This window comes from Eleutherodactylus coqui, chromosome 5 (genome assembly GCF_035609145.1).
Source record: "Eleutherodactylus coqui strain aEleCoq1 chromosome 5, aEleCoq1.hap1, whole genome shotgun sequence".
Taxonomy (NCBI): Eukaryota; Metazoa; Chordata; class Amphibia; order Anura; family Eleutherodactylidae; genus Eleutherodactylus; species Eleutherodactylus coqui.
Genome location: NC_089841.1, coordinates 149115579 through 149135150, shown reverse-complemented (window position 1 = coordinate 149135150; position 19572 = coordinate 149115579). Strand labels below are relative to the sequence as shown.

Genomic DNA, 19572 nt, shown 5'->3' with positions numbered 1-19572 from the left:
TGGCGATTGAGCCTTCAGTGTAGTATATATCTTGTATCTGGCTTCTTTTTCTGTGAGTTGTCTCTACATTTTTTCTCACTTCTGTGATTTTACATATATAAGCAACACTTAAACTTTGAAATCTTAGAAATAGTAATGGTATTTTGAACATAAAATGTTAGAAAATGTGGTTATTTTCATGAATCAATAATGACAGAGCCCCTCCCGGCTCTTTGTTTTCTGTTTATGTACATTGCGAAAACTCTACTGATTGTCAGGGGTCAAAGTGGTCCAACTACATTAGGTTTTAGGCAGGTAAGATGGAATAAAGAGTCCATCACTTTTGTCCATGCAACTCTTTCACATGAAGAGTAAAGCCAGTAAGCCCATGTATTTGGTAACACAGATACCAGGTCTAATATCTCTTGACTATGGACATTGCTTCAGAAAATCCTCAACTGTCACCAAATTCTACAGTCTAACCTGCGGTCTGCTAATTAATTTACTACAGATCAGCTTCCTTTTTTTAATCTTAATCCTCTCCAACCCACTGTCTGACATCTAAAGACATTATGACTTAAGGGTGTACAGCTCCAATGTTGGAAGACATCTGTTGGGGTTCTCTTACTGTATATTGCCAGCCTCTCTGATGTCGGAGCCTATCCAATGTGTCACCTCATGCAGTACTGGCTTTAGTCAGCATATAGCGCCATTGTATAACGGCAGAAAAAGAGTAAGCCCCCTAGGAAAACCAGGATACAAATTGGATTGGATAGGGGTAAAATATACGTCAAGTCAGATATTCCAAACTAAGGAAAAAGGTTAGCCAGAAAAGTAATGGACAGAATGTGGCTAAATGAGTAAAGTATATAGCTAGTGCTGTATATTATAAACATAATTATAGGAAATAACTGGGAATCTGAAGTCACAGTTTTACTTATGTGCTAAAGTTTAATAACATCTCCTTTCAGATGGTTAAAGGGTGGGCTTCTCGAAGGAAATGATTACTTTGCTGCTAGTGCTACTGCCAAAGTGATATTCCTAAAGGAAAGATCAAAAGAATGAGGACTTTATTTTTGCTGCAGATCATGTTGAGGAAGACTGTCATAAATATTTTTCAGGATTTATATTTTCTAAGGTATTTTGGAGGTATTTTACTATCTTTAATAAATGATGAGAAATACTTATGAAGAAACAGCTATACTGAACATAAATTAATTGGGAAAAGTAAAATTTAAAGGGGTTGTCCAAATGTAAACCATTGATGGCCTATCCAGTATGTTGGCGGAGGTCCATTACCCAGGATGCATGATGATTAATGTTTCTCCAGGCCGATATATATTGGTGCACTGCAGGAAGCAGACAGCTCTTTCCCCACTAAAGTAGCCAGCAATGGTATTGCAGCCAAAGTTCCCATTCACTTCAGTGTTAACACTGCCTGCCATACCAAATGGAAATTAGGCTGTCTGTTTCCTATGAAAATCAGCTCAGTGCCCCAGCCCACAAAACAGCAGATCAATGGGCTGACAAGCGACAGATGCCCACCAATCTACTATAAGATTTTTTTTCCCCCATGACAAGTTGTACTTGTCATTGGCAACATCGTAGGGTGGATACCACTTATTGATTAAATCTTAACTATTTCTGGAGGATTAAAAAAAATACAATTACAGCATTTTTTACATTTTTGAGCCATTCACAATATCAATATAATGTGAAAATTATTGTGCATGTTAGTATGATTACAGTGACACTAAATTTATAATTTTTTTTATGATTTGCTACTTTTTCACTAGAAAAATATTTATTTTTCCTCCGATACAGCTGTGTGAGTGGCTCTAGTTTTTATTGGTAATATTTTTTGGCACATATGACTTTTTGTTAACTTTACTAAAAAATACAGCAATTGTGGCATATCTTTTACGTATTTTGTTGTTGTTTTTTATTATGCTGTGCACCTTGCGGGAGTAATGTTTTATACCATGTATATTTGCAAGCTGAAGATCAGTGTATTGAGAAGCTGCATGCACACACACCAGCAGAAGCAACATTTTGAGAGCATCTCCCCTTTCCTCCTTTGGAGTATCTATGTGGTTGTATGGATATTAAGTCAAGTCCCACTCACACATTATGTATATGTATAGTGATAAGATATAGATAAAATTGTTATAATTGATTATTATATATTAACACATTATGTTTATCCAGACTGTCATGCCTGCTTTTTGATCTGTAAATGTTCTGCACCTCGGAATGCTGTCAGTAAATGATCTTTTTCTTATTTTAGAAATACAGTATTGCATTTTTGCTGTTTAATTAATTATTTATATTTTCTCAACAGTGACAGAAAGCCGTGGAATATTAGACAGCATACAAAGGTTTTCGTTGCTTCCGACTTATCTACCAGTGAGCTACACCATTCACCAGAGCGAGCTTTCCTTTTTCCTTAAAGAAGCAAACCAGGATATTATGAGGAATTCCAGCCTACAATCTCGAGTCGAATCCTTTCTCATTTATAAAGCCAAGAAACAACCGCTTATGAATGCCACCTATGGACCATTTTTTATTGAGCAAGAAGTGCCACAGGATTTGCTGTTAATTTCTAGCCATTTTGGATCTACAGATAAATTTACATTTAACTGGAAGATTAAAGCACATATTCTCAAGGATAAAATTTATCGCTCTAAACCTAAAGTTCAAGTCTTATTTTATATTGTGGGTAGAGATTGGGATGATTATAGCAGTACAGAAAGACTTCCTTGTGTCAAAGTATTTGCATTCCGTGAAACAAGAGAAGTTAAGGCCACATGCAAGTTGACCGGTGACTTGGGATTGTGTGTTGCTGAGCTTGAGCTACTCTTAAGCTGGTTTGATCCACCAACAGTGATCGCAGGACATAAAAAGATGTTGGAGCAACCTAATGGTAGTCCAGTGGAATTATATTACTCCATTCTGCAAAGCAATGAGAAAGGTGATTGTGTCAAGGAGGACACAAGGAAAATCCAGACATCTCATAATTTTTTCGATGATGCTGGTCCACCACTGCAGAGAATTGGAAGTGTTTACCTTTACCAAGCCCCCAGCAGCAACTCATCCATTGAAGTGGTTATCAATGGAAACATTGCTATTCGTTCCTTCTCTCGGAGTGTAAGAACAGGGGATATTCTATCATATTTTGTGTTTATTGCTAAAAATTTTACACAGGCTAAATTCAAATTAAGGTAAGAAACTTGTATTTCTATTCTTTAAGACATAAGTATAAATGTATGTAAGTGATATAAAGTTCATAAACAGGTAACTAGGTTATTAGGTAACTCAAAACAGCAATACATGTAAGATGACAAGAAATTCCAATATATTAATATTGTATATCAATGCATAAAATGAATAACTCAGTATTGCTATATTTTCCTGTATAATTTACATTAAGGAAATATAATTCTGCATCAACTGATTTTAATTTTAATGTGACAAATATCACTAACATAGGTTTAGATGATTTTTGCATACAAGGACTTGAAACCCAACCAAAATGATTATTGCCATCTCAGTCAAGGGAAAGCCTCTTTATATGAAGTGGTTGGAAGGACAGAAAAAGACAAATTAAATGTGGATGAGTATTATGGCAACAGTGTAGCATGGTGCGCTATTGTTGTAACTTCTGACTAGAGTTGAGTTAACTGCAACAGTAGAAACCTGTTTTGGGTTCAATTTTGCTAAAAGTTTGGTTTAGTTAGAACCCAAACCTCGGGTACAATTTAACCAAACCCACTAAAGAATGAAAAAGAAGAAGGAAAAATAAGAAAGGAGAAGAAGGAAAAACAAGGAGGAAAAATAAGGTAGAAGAAGGGAAAAGGAAAAGGAGGAGGAAGGGAAGAAGAAATAATCTTTTTCCTTCTTCCTTTTCCTCTTCCTTTTTTTCTTTTTAAATGTACTTATATACACTCTTAGGTGACCTAAAAGTGTTTAACAAGACTTTTATGGTTTTTAGACAGTATTAGGGGTTTTAGGGGTATCGGTGAAGTTCTGTTCAGATCAAACTAACTTGGACTAAAATGAACTTTTGGCAAGAACGAAAGTTTTCAAAGTTTTGCTCGTCACATCTCCTGACCATTCCTGGCCACTGCATATAGCTGGATCAAGAGCAGTAGGGACAGAACTAGAAATAAGTGTGGGTCCTATAAGCGGGTGCATGGGTTTTTACAAACCCTTTAGAAAAGAAAGGAGCAGTCATGGACATTTCTGAAACATGTGTTATGCTCCTAAACCGATCCTTAGGGTACCTTCACACACAATGTAATTGCTATGGACATTCTGTAACAGAAAACCTCCAGCAATTATGTTGGAATACCACAGTGGCCCAATCTGCACCTAGGTAGTGTGGTTTTGTCTACAGTTTTTGAAGTAGATCTGCTGGGTATTTTGTCCTTGTATTTAAAGGGTTAAATTCCACAGCATAAATTCTCAGAATAAATAGACATGCTGTGGATTTATAATCCACGGTGTTTTTCAAAAATTTTCACTGAGGGGGGATTAAATTTACTGCAAATCCACATCAAAACCCACACAATTTGATGCAGATTTGCCTCTGCGGTTTATTGCAGATTTTCTGCAGCAGAAAATTAACAGCGAATCTGCAACATATGAACAAACTCAGAGGAAGCTTAAAAGGCACTTTATGTCCTTAGGAAATGGTAGATAAAGCACAAGATTCAGTGACATTTTGTCCTTTATGAAATTTATTTGTAGATTACCATGTCTTTTTCTAACACAGATACCTTAATTCATATCCTCACACTAATCCTACTTACCAAGCACATGAAAGACAATCATCTGGTTTGAAAATTGATATCCTTGTTATTTTACCACTTACTGTGTGACCAATTTGACATATGCAGAGCATTTTGTTTCAGTAACAGTCTCTAATGTGGTGCCTCACTAGCTAAATTAACCCTTTCCAATCCAATGTCACCCGCATCCTCCTCAGCTCTTATTTATTTTGTGTTGGAAAGAACATTGTGGATTACTTGGAATAATTGAGCATAAACACATAAAAATGAACTCAAATGATGTTTTTATTAGCAATTATTTGAAAAATAAAGTGTTTCCATTTATTGTGGTTTATAATTTTTGAGAATGTGGTACTTTTTGAAACACTCTCCAGGATTAAGTCCAGGCTTCCTGCATGTCTCAAAGTAGAAACTGGTTTCTGTTCTTCCTCCTTTCTCCTGCTGCAAATGCGATAGCCAGGGTGGAAGGTGTGGGGAGCCGTGGGAAGGGGCAGGGGGACTAGGTCAGCAGATTTAGTATGCCTCCCTGAAGAGGAGCATCTGAATTTTGTGCATTGGGGGTGTGGGAGAACTGCAGGCCATCAAAGGCTAATGCAGCGGGGGAGGTGGAATTGGACTGCTATATCCAAGTTTTGGTGAGGACCAGCAGGTTGAGGTGTTTAGTGGTGAAGAGGTTGTGGATAGTTTGGAGTTTGTTGCACATAGATTGGGAGTTCTTAGGGTGCATTTGAACGAGACGGAGGGTGGCGCGTGGGCTAGTGGATGGGCTAGTTGGGTGGTTTGGTATGATTGGGGTGGGATTTTGGTAGAGAGCAGCACGGGGTGGGCCAGGGTGGGGGATATGTCCCCTGTGGTATGAGTAGTAGGGTAGCGAGGGTAAGCAGGTGATTGGCGAAATTGTTAGGGTGTCTAAGGTGTTTTTTTGGAGGTGTGAGGGGGATGGAGGGATCTGAGGAAGGTGAAAAGTGCATGGGAGTTGTGCATGGGTAAGGAGAGCAGGGAAGGGCTGATATGGATGGAGTGTGTTTGGGCTGGTGTAGGAAGAAAGTGTTAAGGCTTGCAGTGAGAATAGCGGTGGAGGTTAGTGTGAAGATGAGGCTATTAATGTGTAGGGTGTGAGTTGGCATGGAGTTTACCTGTCTCCTGCTCTGTCAATCTGCGCTGCTCAGCTGCATCATTTGACTGTATAAGGCACTTGTTCCTGGACACTTAGTGCTGGACACCCATGTGTGGCAAGCCATATGCGTGGCAGTAAGGCTAACACTGGATTTACAGTTCAAACTACAAGACTACAGCTGGAAGTGACTAGTTACATTATCCTAGTCAACCAGCTGGCCCCATCCTCACAAGGCTAATGAACGGGGGGGGGGGGGGAGGTCTATTGCCCTCTTTGGGTAAACAAAATGTGCCCAGCAATACTAAGATGAGACTGAGGTGCGGGAAAATTCTGGGGAGGTGATAGGGAAAAATGCACATGGTAACAAATGGAGTCAATTCAGTTGGAATGGAGCAATGGAACATACCATTCACACACACACAGATTATGACATTCAATGAATATGACTCGGCAATCCAGCAGAGGGGAGTCAATTGCGTTTTTTTGGAGCAATACAACCTAAACTTTGAAGTCCAAATTAATGGTGTTTTTTTTTAATTTGAACTGGCTGTTTCTTTGAATAACCAGTGACCAATTGTGTTTGCGGGCCATAGAATGTATTCAGCATTGTTATTATCCTCTTGTCTTGGAATGAGGGGCAAATCATTTTCTTGTTACATTCGTAGGCACATACTTGAAATTCCTGTAGATTTTTTTTATTTTTTAGTTAACTAGGAAAATCCTTCCAAGAAGCCATAACTGTTTCGGTAATATGCATTTTCATGTCATGCAATTCACGAGCAAGTTGAGGGCTTGTGTAGACCCTGTTTGTGAAGATGTGATAACCTGTACCACTTGTTTGGCCTTGTAAGCCTTGCGCCAAATTAATCACAATGTGAATGTCAAATGGGGAATAAGTCTTACTGTGGTTGTATTGCCATAATAGGGAATGTGCAAATATATATATCCATTTTCTGAATTGCACAGGCAAAAAATTTGTAGGCCCCACTTTGTAGGCTTTTTTGGATTGTAGCACTTGAATTCAACCCTTTCTTTGAAGCCTACGGTGCTCTCATCTATAGTCACATTTTTTCAAGGAAGATACAACTCTTTATATTTCATGTTGATGTAATCACTGACATTCTTCACCTTGCCCTTTTGGGTACACACACTCCTTGCGCAGCATCAGGAGGAATGAAATGCAGAATCCAAAATATTTGTAGAAAATGGAGGCGGGTGAAAACATCCTTGAAGAATGGGATTCAGTCTAGCTCTTTGGTAAAGTAGTCTACTAATTGTGGCTTCATATTCAGAACCATGTTCAATATGACTCCAAAGAACGCCTTCATTTCTTCTGGCAAAGCACCCATGCAGGCGTGCCACTTGAATATTTTGATAGTGGAGTCACTTTTTTAATTTTTTCTACTGCATGAACATTGGTTGCAGCCATAGTTTAACCAAAAATTTAATTGGTGAAAAACAACTGGACCTATCTCTGCTTTTGGGCTAACATTTTGTTGAAGAATGAATCCCTGTTGCATTACTGTGTCAGGAACTGTATAAGATCCGGATCACTATCAGGACATTCCTTTCAGCTACCTGAAGCAGGTAGCAAATTATCACCACTTTCTTCTTCATCACTACTTTCAGCATCACTGGAAGTATTATCACTGAAAGCAGCAACACCTTCATCATGGTCACTTTCATTACTGAAATCTCCTTCACCATCACTCTCCTCTATAATCCACCTTTGAATATCCTCATGACTGAATGCTCTCCATCTTTCTCAAAATTTTGAATCAGCAGCGCAAGAATTTACATCACTGCGCAAAAAGAATACGCCACAATAACATAATACATTGCCATCACATCTGGAAGCCTCCGGCATAACAGCATGTGGACTGCTAACAGTACATGTGACGGAGAGCATCCAACAGTGGAGTGCATCCTGGCACAATGTATATAGATGTGTCAGACCTAGTCTCACAGTGGACCTATGCAGGAAATTTTTTATGTTGGACGAGGTCCAACACGGTACCATAATTGCAAATTATTCCCTATACATAAATGTCCATCTTGAGATTAGGGGTCTCATGTCCCTCAGCCTTCTCACTAAGGGGTTACTGCAACTCTGCCATTGAGGAGGAAACTAAATGGTGTGCTAGTCAGCCCCATTAAAATGAATAGATTGCTGACTGCACATGCTTAGCCAGCACTTCCTTCTGTGCTAAGACCCCCTCTGATCAGCAAGTTATTCCCTATCCTATGAATAATCAATCTTGGTACAACCCCTGATGCTTTGATATTTCAAAAAAAGGTAAATGAGTAAAATATAATCAAATACATGTGATAATTTAAATGATAGCATACCAGTAACATGGTCTGACTTAAAAGATGTACTATGCACATACATATTTATGAGGAACTGGAGTATGTACGGTGTTAACAGGTAGCAGATATTAAAATGTATGAGCAGCAAACTTGGCTAGGCGGAAGACTCCGATATGTCAGGGAACACCAGACAGGGTCAGAGCAGCTTCAGACATGGTAAACTACAAACAGATAGCCACAAATCAGACCTGGACACCTTCAGACTAGTATCTTCACAGACTATACCAAAAGTATAAGCGACCCCTCCCTTTAGGAGGCACCTCCAAAAATGTGCTAAGCCCAACAGAGATTGGTTTTGGAGGGAAAACATAAAACACTTTAGGGATTTACAACATATGGCACCCAGGGAGCCCTCTGAAATGACAGGGGACCCTGAGAATATCAGATATACAACGCCAAAGGTAATCACTGCAGCAACAGGAAGCCTGTCCCGAAAATGGAAGTAAATGGCTTGGCCCAACGTCATGACACTCTGCTTATCCTTTCACATCCAACCCACTTCTCTACTTTGTTCCCTCTCTTTCTTTAAGTCTCTCTGTGCCATTAACACTTTTCTTAATTACCCACCAGTGACATACATTGCATGAGGGTGGAGACTGGGTACTTAAATTCATATGATGGATGCTTTTTGCACTGATTTCTCGACTGTCCTTTGCAAAATAAAAGACAAAGGGGAGAGACTATTACAACTTTATCTTGATGTTACATTTAATAACAACAATATTTATAAGCCTTAAGGCCTCACTTTCCCATGCAGAATCATGCAGCGGATTACACACGGCCCGCAGACATGAGGCCAAAAAATACAGTATACTCACCTGTACGGACGCTGCGGGGCTCTCCTCCGTTGTGTCCAGGTCTTCTTTTTTCTGTCCGGCGGATGTGCTCGTGACGCCAGAGGTGTGCTGGGCACATGCGCCGTTCCGTCTTTTTTTCTTTTTTAAACTCCTGCACTCCCACGGTCCCATGGCATGGACGCAGTGTCAGCTGCATCTGTGTCGTGCAGCAGATGGCTTCCATTGACTTTAATAGAAGCTGTAGAATCCATCCGTGAGGGAAAACCGCACAAAATGGAGCATGCTGCGGGTGTTTTTTCTGCGCGTGCGATCTGTGCTCTGGGGAAAAATGACATCCGCAGGTATTTAATTACCTGTCGGTGCTCAATGATTCCCTATGGGCGTGGATCACGCGTCCAGGAGACTCGCGTGGATTTAATAATAATAATAATAATAATAATAATCTTTATTTGTATAGCGCCAACTTATTCCGCAGCGCTTTCAGGCATGGATAAATGCAAAACAATACAACAATTACAATATCAGGTACATTGGGTTAGACACAAATGGGTTGAGGGTGGTACAGGAGGTGCAGGGGGTGGGGAACACAGGCAATAGGAAATTTTATGTACAGATCATTTATCAGAAGGCAAACAGGGTGGGGCACCATAGGGAGGGGCGAGGGACTAGGTCAAGAGATTTGGTATGCTTCCCTAAAGAGGTGCGTTTTTAAGGCACATCTGAAATTGCGTGCATCGGGAATTGTCCGGATGCCTTGGGGTAGAGCGTTCCAGAGGATGGGTGCTGCTCTGGTGAAGTCCTGTAGGCGAGCATGTGAGGTTCGTATTACAGGGGTGTTTAGTCTGAGGGTGTTAGCCGATCGGAGTGAGCGCGCTGGGTGGTATACTGACAGTAGGGAGGCGATGTATGGTGGCGCAGCGCCATGCAGAGCTTTGTGAGTGAGGTAGAGGAGTTTAAATTTAGTTCTGCAGTGGATGGGCAGCCAATGCAGCGACTGGCATAATGCAGAGGTGTCTGAATAACGACTGGATAGAAAAATGGATAGATTAATAAATCTATTTTCTCCGTGGACATTGGGCCTTAGGGTTTATTCACACAAGCGTATATGGGTCACGTATTAATGGCCTATGGGAGCTGAAATAAAAGGGATGGGGAGGCAGTTTAGCAGCATCCGACGCTGCAAAAAGCTTACAGGTGCCGCTATTTAGGTTTTTGAAGTCATTCTGAGGATTTAAGTCGATCGAGGGTTTTCCAGACGAGAAAACGTAAAAACGCATACGCTTGTGTGAAGGACCCTTTAGGCTGCTATTTATTACATTGCAGTGTTTCTTCCCAGAAAACTGCAGGTGAAAAACTCCACTAATTGCGGCTATAAACTCAGACCTGGACTCATCATAGTGATTGAACTGACAAGTCCAGGTACCAGCAGCTATCAGCATTTCCCCACCTGCATTTTGAAGCAGTATGACAATTTGTGTAATAGCGGCCTAAAACATCATTTAAATGAGCCATAAACGGCATCTGAGGCATTGGTTTCCAATGCATTGCTTCACACGAGTGAATATATGGCACGTAAATATATCGGACCATCAAAAATGGACCAAACGCGACCGAAATACAGCCGGCGTATATACATTGGCTAAAAAGATAGTTCTGGAACTACCCTTTGCACGATATACGATAGTGGCTCCCCTACACTCCTATGGGAGCTGGAGAAAAAAGGGAGGGGGGGGGACATTTTAGCAGAGTCCAACGCTGTGAAAAGCGTACAGGTGCCTCTATATAGGCATTGGGATCTACACAATGTTAGGCGGGTAATTTTAATGTTATGGCTGATGTGAGTGCTGTACACAATGACTAAACCATTTTTTAAGTATTATGAGGAACAATTACAGGCTATAAATCAGTGGGATCAGATTACTTCATACCCCTGAAAATGCCAATATAAGGGCAGGTTAAAATATCATTTCCCAGCAGGAAGAAGACAAGCCACAGCATTACATGAGGAAAAGTGCAAAATATTGAAAAGCAACTACTCACTCAGGCTGGCTGCTTGGCATTATGAAGGCACACAGATAGTGTGCCAGTCACACAGTTGCATGTAATGTACCAGGCTGCCTGGCATCCTATTAGTCATGTTCATAGTATTAGATGCCAGGCACCTTCTACGTAACCTCACAATGTACTGCAACCCCCAACAGCCCACCACCACACACACACAAAATTCACAAAACCAGACCACAACCTGTAATAATAAACATGAGGCAATACGTGATACTTTGGCCAAAATTTGCAAGCTTGCAGTCCTTATATAGCGTAATTATTGTCATGTATGTCTTTACGATACAAGCAACAGCAAATTACTTAAAGTTATTTCCCATCTCTCAGGCTACCTACACAAGGGAGAGCGTGATATTGGGCTGAGAAATGTGTGTTTTCATGGTGTTTTCATGGTGATGCGATGTGTTTTTTGGGCAAAACATCTCCTGTCACTTCTGTGAAGTAGCGATCCTCTGGCACGGCTTTCAGTCACATTGGAGGATCGGCAAGTGTTTCCCATTGATTTCAATCGGAAACCTCTCATTGCACTCGCGAGTACATTGCACAATGTGTGATATGTTTTACTGTCACATTGAAATCCATGGGCAATGCATTCTGAGGAACGCAAAAAAGATATACAGGTGCATGTTCCATGACTCCATGCACAAGAATGGGGTTCATATTTGTACGAGATTTGTGTATCTAGCAACGCACAAATCATGCACAAGTTTCTCGGCCGTGTGAAACCAGCCTCATTAAGTGTCCCGTGTTTTATTGTGATTGTCTATGTTTTTCCCTATGTAAGGGAAGAAGGCAATGATAGTTAACCGAAATACTAGAAGTCCGCAGCACTCACTGATAAGAAAAAAACTCCCATCAGGGAGGAACCTCCTCAGTACAAGGAATGCAATAGCCACAAAAGGTTGTGAACTAGCAACCTAGATGTCATCCAGAAGGCAATGATAGTGTGAGGAAGCAATGAGGGAGCTGAAAGCTCCCAAGCCAAAGGAGCATCACTGTTATGGTGATGGCGCTTAGCAACGTTGTACATTATGACAGGGGTGCGATGTCGCATAACTCAGCAGAGGCAAGCCTTTGCTATCTATAAAAGGAAGGCTGGATGATGCAGCCCTCCATGGCACCACAAAGATCAGTGAAAGGGACAACAGCAGACAGGGGAGAGTAAATAAGGGAGAGCAAGCAGTGTGATATATTTCATGTGGTATATGGCAGTGTGGTATATGCCCCAACTATAATGCTTTATTGATAGTACTATCCTACCTATATGGAAAAGAGAGGTCTTATGGCCCCTCTGGGGCTCCTGGGTCCGGGTGCAACCGCATCCTCTGCATCCCCTAAAGTTACGCCCCTGGGACCAGACTTGTACCTGTCAATCATATCCTGAAGAAATGATGTAGGCTGGGTTTTCTTCCCCTCTGAGGCATGAAGTCATTCTGTCTGGAGTGTCCTTCATATAATACCTGCCACAGTCTACTTTTCCTAAAATGAGGAAGATAAAAGTATTTAGAAGCATTTCCTATTCTAACGTTGCTATTAATGCTGTTGCCAAGAGGTTATGCATTGTTTGCCAAGTGAACTCCGTCATCCAACTAATGTACTGGCAGGCAGCCCTATAGGGACAGGTTGATTGACTGCTTGGAACTGAACTATTGCCATTTACAGACAGTGCCCCTAAAACTCAGTTCATTCCCAGCTTTGACTGTGTTTGCTGGTATGCTGTCAATGTTAAAGGCCAGAGACTGAAGAACAGAAAGATATTGCAATGAATGTTACCCATTAAAACCATAATGACCCATGACAGTGCTGAACCTATAGGTTGTTTCAACTGTTGCCATGACTGCCAAAGTCACAGTATTCTTCCACCAGCCAGGGTAATGTGAACCTTTTTCAGGTAAGAACTCTCATGGGGGTGATATCCCCTGATGTCAGAAAGATTGCCTGCTAAAATGTGAAACATATGTATATGCTGCCAATGGGGAACAGTAAAGTTTGTGTTAAAGGTCTAAGTGCCATCTTATGACCTTATGGAATCCAGCTAACAATCTTACATGCATTGCAACAAGTACAAAAAAAAGTTAAATAAGCGGCCAAAAAAATACAATGGAAAAATTACCTGATGCCAGAGGCATAATTTAAAGCTCCTCGGTCCCAATGCAAAATCTGTAAAATGTCCCTCATTTACCATGAGCCATTTATAATCCTGTTGTCCTCTTAAGTGACAGTGGGGCCACTGGGCCCCCTCAGGCACAGGGATTGACTACTACCTCTTCAACTCCTGTATCCTATAGCTATGTGTACTTCTGCCAGATCTAAAGAGGACACTGGCTAGGAAAACTAGGAAACTACCCTGGAAAGGACAGTCTCTAATTGGTCTTTTCTTTAAATATCCCTAGAAGGACCAATTGGTCCTTATCTGTTTGCAAATGTGTAGTTAACTTCACTTCAGTGAAGTTTTCTGTAGTTCCCAGCACAGCAGGTGACTGAAATGAAAATCTAAAGAGAAAAACTATATAGCGAATGCAACACTGAAGGAGCATTTAGTCTCAGGCAGTCAAACACACCACAGATCACAAAGTTCTGATATATTTTACGAATATGCCATCACTTTCTGTGAGGGCACAAACCTTTAGGTAGATGCCAAACACTTTTAGTTGTAGAGAGCTGAGGAATTCCTTCACAGTTCTCATTTATAGATTGTTAGAATATCCTGTGAGAATAAGATAATCAACTGGACAAAAGCAAGTGGAAAAGATATGTGGAAGATTTAAAACAGAATAGTTCCCCTTACATATATGCAGCCAATATACTATAAGATATTATCTTCTAAAAGTTATGGAAGGCTATAAAATGACATTGGAAAAATAAATGACATTTCAATTATAGAGTTAAATAGGGTGTCTCAGCATACATTTTGGTTACATATCATGCCACCAGAGTTTGCTTGGTGTGGGTTCAACTTCAGGGACCTCACTGATCACTAGAATGAAGTAGCAGTAGCCCTTGGAAAGTACTGTTCCAATTTTTCTCCAGCCCTCTTGGCGTGTCTCTATTAAATGGCTCCATGTTGGCTACTCAGTAAAGAACCTGAACATAAAAAGTTAGGGATGAAGTGGTACTATACTTTTAAAAGCTGATTCCGCTTCATTCCAGCGATAGAGGAGGGTAATAATGGTCGGCCCCCTAAAGATCTTAGTGATTTGCCGCCAGAGTGAGTCAACCCCTTTAAGAAGAAAATAGCCAGGCTTTCAATTAAATAAAAGTATATTTAAAAAGCGTGTGAAAACTAATGCCATGAGTGCAATATACAGAAAGGTTCAAATGTTTCTGGGACAGTAAGAATGCAGTGGAGAGAGCTTTATAACCCGGGCCTACAAAATTAGGGTACTACTCTACCTCTAATGTCTAAAAAGCGTTTGTCAAACTATTACCAACTATGGATTCATGAGATTACAGAAAACACTGTAATCTCATGAACACACTTCCTATGATTCTTTAGAAGATTTCTTGCCCCTTCTGTGTACGCAGTATACATACTATTCCTGATTGAATGGTATGGAGCTGTTACCATGGAAATCACTTTACCTCCTTTAAACACTGTAACTATACACTGGTTTTATATTATGATACAAGCTATAAATCATCTCAGGATTCTTAATGTTTACTCATCTTTAGAATTCCTTAACTATTGCATGTTCTGTAGTTAACCAGAAAACACTCTAAAAGTTAGGGAATAAAATCACAAATTGAACAAAGCTCTGAACCCTCATATATATGTAGTCAGCAAAATTAAATACCAGACCCTAATATTCTAAAATACGTACTCATAAACTGCAGTGCAGTGTGTTCATTGCTCTCTTTTGTTTAGGAATAAAGTGTATTCTTTTTCAGGCATGCATGAAACAGTAAATCATGAGAAAATTGGAACTGCAGGGTGCTGTCTTTACGTTTGCTGTGATTATATGTTTTTCTTCTTCTATGGATGGAGTCAGTGGATTTGTTTATATGTACTGTTAGTTCTAGAACAAAATCTTGATTAGGTCAACGCCATAAACGGAACTGAGAGTAAAGGAAAATATTTTATATACTTAGACATGAAAATACATTCTGTATTCTGAGGGCCCACATCTTTTTTTGTGCTTTGTGACCCAAAGTAATGTTTCACCTTCACACCTATAGTGATGCTTCCTCTTGTATATTGTGGAAAGCTGCTCGATTACATCATACATTGAAGAAAGGGAAAGCCAATCTTGTGCCTTTTGGTTGGATTTGCCTCCAGGTCTGTGCACATGGAGTGTCCCATCCTACTCATTATTTCTGGTCAACCAGCTAGGTTTTACGTTAAGGGGTTGGTATTCAGAGAAAATCATCGAATACTTTGGGCTCTGTGAAATGTTTTTAATCATAATTCTTCCAATAAAAGTCTTCATTTGTATAGTGCCCTCATATTCTGCAGTGCTTTAAAAATAAGAGGAAACTTACACAAAATCAATCGTGATATTCAAAATTAAACTGTCGTGAACTTTGAACAATTGAGGTTAGGGTCCTGCTCTCAAGAGATCGCAGACTATAAGGAAGTATACACATAGGGAGCTACACATATATACATACATAAAGCTGTGTAAATCTATCACCAGCCGTGTTTGTGAACAAACAGATAAAAGGTGCAGTGGGGTGTTTGTGTGTGTGTGTGTGTGGGGGGGGGGGGTGAAAAGAAGTGGGTCAGATTTCCAAGGGGAAGTGTAAAAGCAGGGTAGATGGAGAATAGTTTAGATTAGGGAATATCATAGGCCTCCCTAAAATATATGCTTTTAGGGCATGCTTAAAGCTGTGGGAATTGGAAATGTAGCGAGTGAAAGCTAGACTTTAAGGTATCAAGAAGAAAGTTATCTGAGAGCTTATTAGGCAAGAGTAGACCAAACATTCCAAGAGTTTAGAGATGAAGGGGAAATCAGAGATGGGTCGGTAGCTGGCAGCACAGAATGAGTCCAGAGATGGCTTCTTTAATAATGGGGATAGAACAGCATTATTGAAGGAGGAGGGAAGGTTGCGGTGGTCTGCACTGGGAGAATTGGATCATGGGAGGGCGCCACTTGATCCATTAAAATTTTAAGAGTTTTATTGTACTGCTCAGCAGCCATTTTGAGACAACAGAGGGAAGAGATTGCAGACAGCAATGACCATAAGAAGTCTGAAAATTGCTGGGTGTAAACAGCCTAAGGATTTCTGCATGTGTGATAGGTAGGAGTAAATTTAAGAAGACAAAAATACTTAACAGTAAATGAAGTTATTATCAGAGAGTGGAAGAGAGGAGCTTCCGTATTCACTGGTCATGCTTCTTTACATTGTTTGTACTGTTCTTGATCTCAGACATACACTATATTGTAATAAAGACTCATAGTTATTGTGCATTGACGCTTATTCGAAATTTAATATAAATTTCAAAATAGAAACTGCATGCATTGATTCCAATTTTCCAATCTAGCGAATTGAATTTGTCACTTAATTTCTTTATTCATACCATGTGTTAACTCTAACTTAGAAAGTGGTTTGTGGATGCTATTCAATAATGTTCTTAACATATATGACTTATAATTAAACATAGGGTAATTTCGATCCCTAGAGTTTTTTTTTCATACAATTTGTAATGTCCACTGGTGCATTCTGATCCCAGTAACACCAGCTAGTCTAATCGGTTACTTACAGATCTCTCATTAGTAGCTAGTACATAGTGTTTGGAATATTGTCTTGGCTACTGTGATGTTGTATGTATGGATTACACAAAAATGACAACTTTGTACAAAGTTCCTGACTATCGCAAATGAATGGGAGTTAGATGTTGGGGTAAACAAGGCTTGAGGCAGCTTATTCTGATTTCCCCACTGAAAGAAAACATGCATTCTTGGCCAAGTGTACATGTTTATGGTTCGGCTTATATGTAGACATTCTACATAAACTTTTCAAGTGGTAGCTGATTTTCCAAAAGTAACAAACTAGTAAAGCTCACCAAATAATTCTCTCACTATAACCAAGAAGAGATTTAGTACTGACAATGTGTTCACCCATGGTAGGAAAATGATCATTACCAACCAATGTGATCTTATCAGTCTGTTGATCATGCTCCAAAATAATAAGGTTTTCTTGTATTATAACTATGTCACTTTACATTATTCACTGGCACTTTGCCATATATGGTGATGTTGGCTAATGCAGAATTATATGAGTGATTATCCATGGAAAAATGTTATTCTTTTTGTTATGTCTTGTATATGGGGCTTGCGGACAAATGCTCATTGCAAATACTCAATGTCTTCTGAGTGTGCATGCTTGCTGGTCTTTAACAAGAAAAAGATAAATCTTTGCTAGATGTCTTTTGCCATCTCTGCATCGATCAGTAGAGCAATTGAGTAGGCATGTTGAAATTCAACATGGCTGCTCCATGTTTTTTTCTGAAAGTAGACATCAGGGAGTAGTCAGGTAGCGCCCACTAACATTACATGAACAAACTGTAGTCTTGCTTTGCTGTTCCCATCCCATTCAAGTATTAATGGTCAGCCATTCATTTGCCTGTAGTTAGCTTTATAAGGGTTTTCTGAACCCAGATCTACAGTGGTCAGATTCAAAGTTGGTTATCAAAATGAGACGATTCCATTAAAAATGTATAGAAATTAGATATAGTTATAGACAGTGAAAAATATGGGTGTACAGTTAAAAGTGCTAAGTGATGGCACCATTCTCACAGAGGAGGACTGGGATAAAGTATGGGCCCTCACACATAAACTCTCCTCAGCGGGCAGGATCCAAGACCTCAATTATAAGTTAGTTACAAGGTGGTATAGGACGCCTGACCTGCTGCAGAAGATCTTCCCTCAATCCTCACCCATGTGCTGGAGGTGTGGTGAGAACAGAGGCACAATGATACACATCTGGTGGGACTGCCGACCAGTGGCCTCTCTCTGGAACGAGGTGACAACCCTCTATAACCACATCAACCACACAGGGCTGTTGATAAACCCAAAACTAGCCCTACTCTCGCTTTTCCCAGGGTCGGTGAAAGATGCCAAAACAGGCCTATTAAGGTACTTTATAATAGCAGTCAGAAGGCTAATACCGAGGTTCTGGCATTCTCCAACCACCCCCACTAGAGGCATGTGGGTGGAGGAACTCCACACCCTTATGAGATATGACGAAATGGGGGCCGACAATCCCAAGATTTGGGAAACCACCTTTAAGACTTGGCAGCCATGGGTGGCGTTCAGAGGCTCAGATAATTTCAAAAAGTGGGTAGCCCAAGGCTCACTGGACTAGACAACAGGCCAAGGAACAAGCAGACGTGACCATAAAGCAGAATCTCAAGGGGCCCCATACAGCAGTTCTTCTCGTTTCTCCCCCCCCCCAACCCCCCCCTCCTCTAGCCCCCCCCTCCCCCTTTAGTGTGTTAAGAGAGTTAAGTTTCACATAGTCGAAGGGAGAACTATTCGCTATACTCAAGGTGGGGGCCGTAACAAGCCTCGCCACCATGAATCCCAAAGGTAGCCGAGGTAGAGGGAACGCGAAAGAAGTAGCTAGCACGAGACATAACTGTCTCGCCAAGCCCCACCAGGGATAAACGCTCCTCCCCCAGACCTACCTTACTTCTCCCTTTGATCTTTATATTTTTCCAAAAGTTTACGAAAGTTATATCTGATTTTTTATGATTAACGCAGAAAATTAACTTTGTTTGACTGATATATGTAATAAAATCTATTTGAATCAAAGTGCTAAGTGATTGCTTTAACATAGCATTCTTCTGAAGGTATAAACTGTGCGTATTTGAACATTAAGGTCTATTTTAACCATTCTTCACTTAACAAAATAGCATATTCAGCTGTTTTGCCTAGCATGTGCCATTGAACTTTGGAAGCCCTGAGTCCAGCAGGACTTGGCATTAGACATTTTAATCCATAGCCAACGGCTGCTAGTAAAAATTCTTCCACCACTGTATCTGCTCCATTGGGCTGGAAAAAAGAACTTGAACAGATGGAATCCATACCATCAGATGTAGTGAACTTGACATGCCACAGCTATGCACAATGCTTACTTTTGGGGAGATAAAAGCGTCTGGCCTATTATGGTGTGATTACAAAATAATTTTGTCATTTCTGTGTTGAGTTGTTAAGTTTTTGTTATTTTACTGCTAGTTACTGCTTGATAATTATAGCACAGCCTAGTATTAATTAGTTTACACTTATTTAACAGTAAGTACGTTCTCATATAAATTCAATGACATAAATGAGAACGTAGAATAAATAAGGTCAATAGAACATTTGTAATGCTAACAAGTCATAGACTTTAACATAATGCTACGTTATTAAAGAAAACAGCACACGATATTGACGTTCTGGCAATCACAATGTGAAAAAAGCCCTTTGAATTAAGCTTTGCTAACAGCAACCTACTTTGCTAATAGCGGAATAAACTC

At 40.1% G+C, this 19572-nt stretch overlaps 1 protein-coding gene across 1 annotated transcript in view; it reads left to right on the top strand.

Annotated features, from left to right (window-relative positions):
- Window positions 1-2313: 2313 nt before the first annotated feature.
- The window catches only part of LOC136627908 (transmembrane protein 132D-like), a gene marked incomplete at its 5' end in the record, with an annotated part of 499530 nt that continues 482271 nt past the window's right edge, over window positions 2314-19572 (top strand). The window contains one exon of the mRNA XM_066603406.1: window positions 2314-3200. Coding sequence (XP_066459503.1) covers window positions 2314-3200 — 887 coding nt within the window. The remainder of the gene's footprint in view (window positions 3201-19572) is intronic.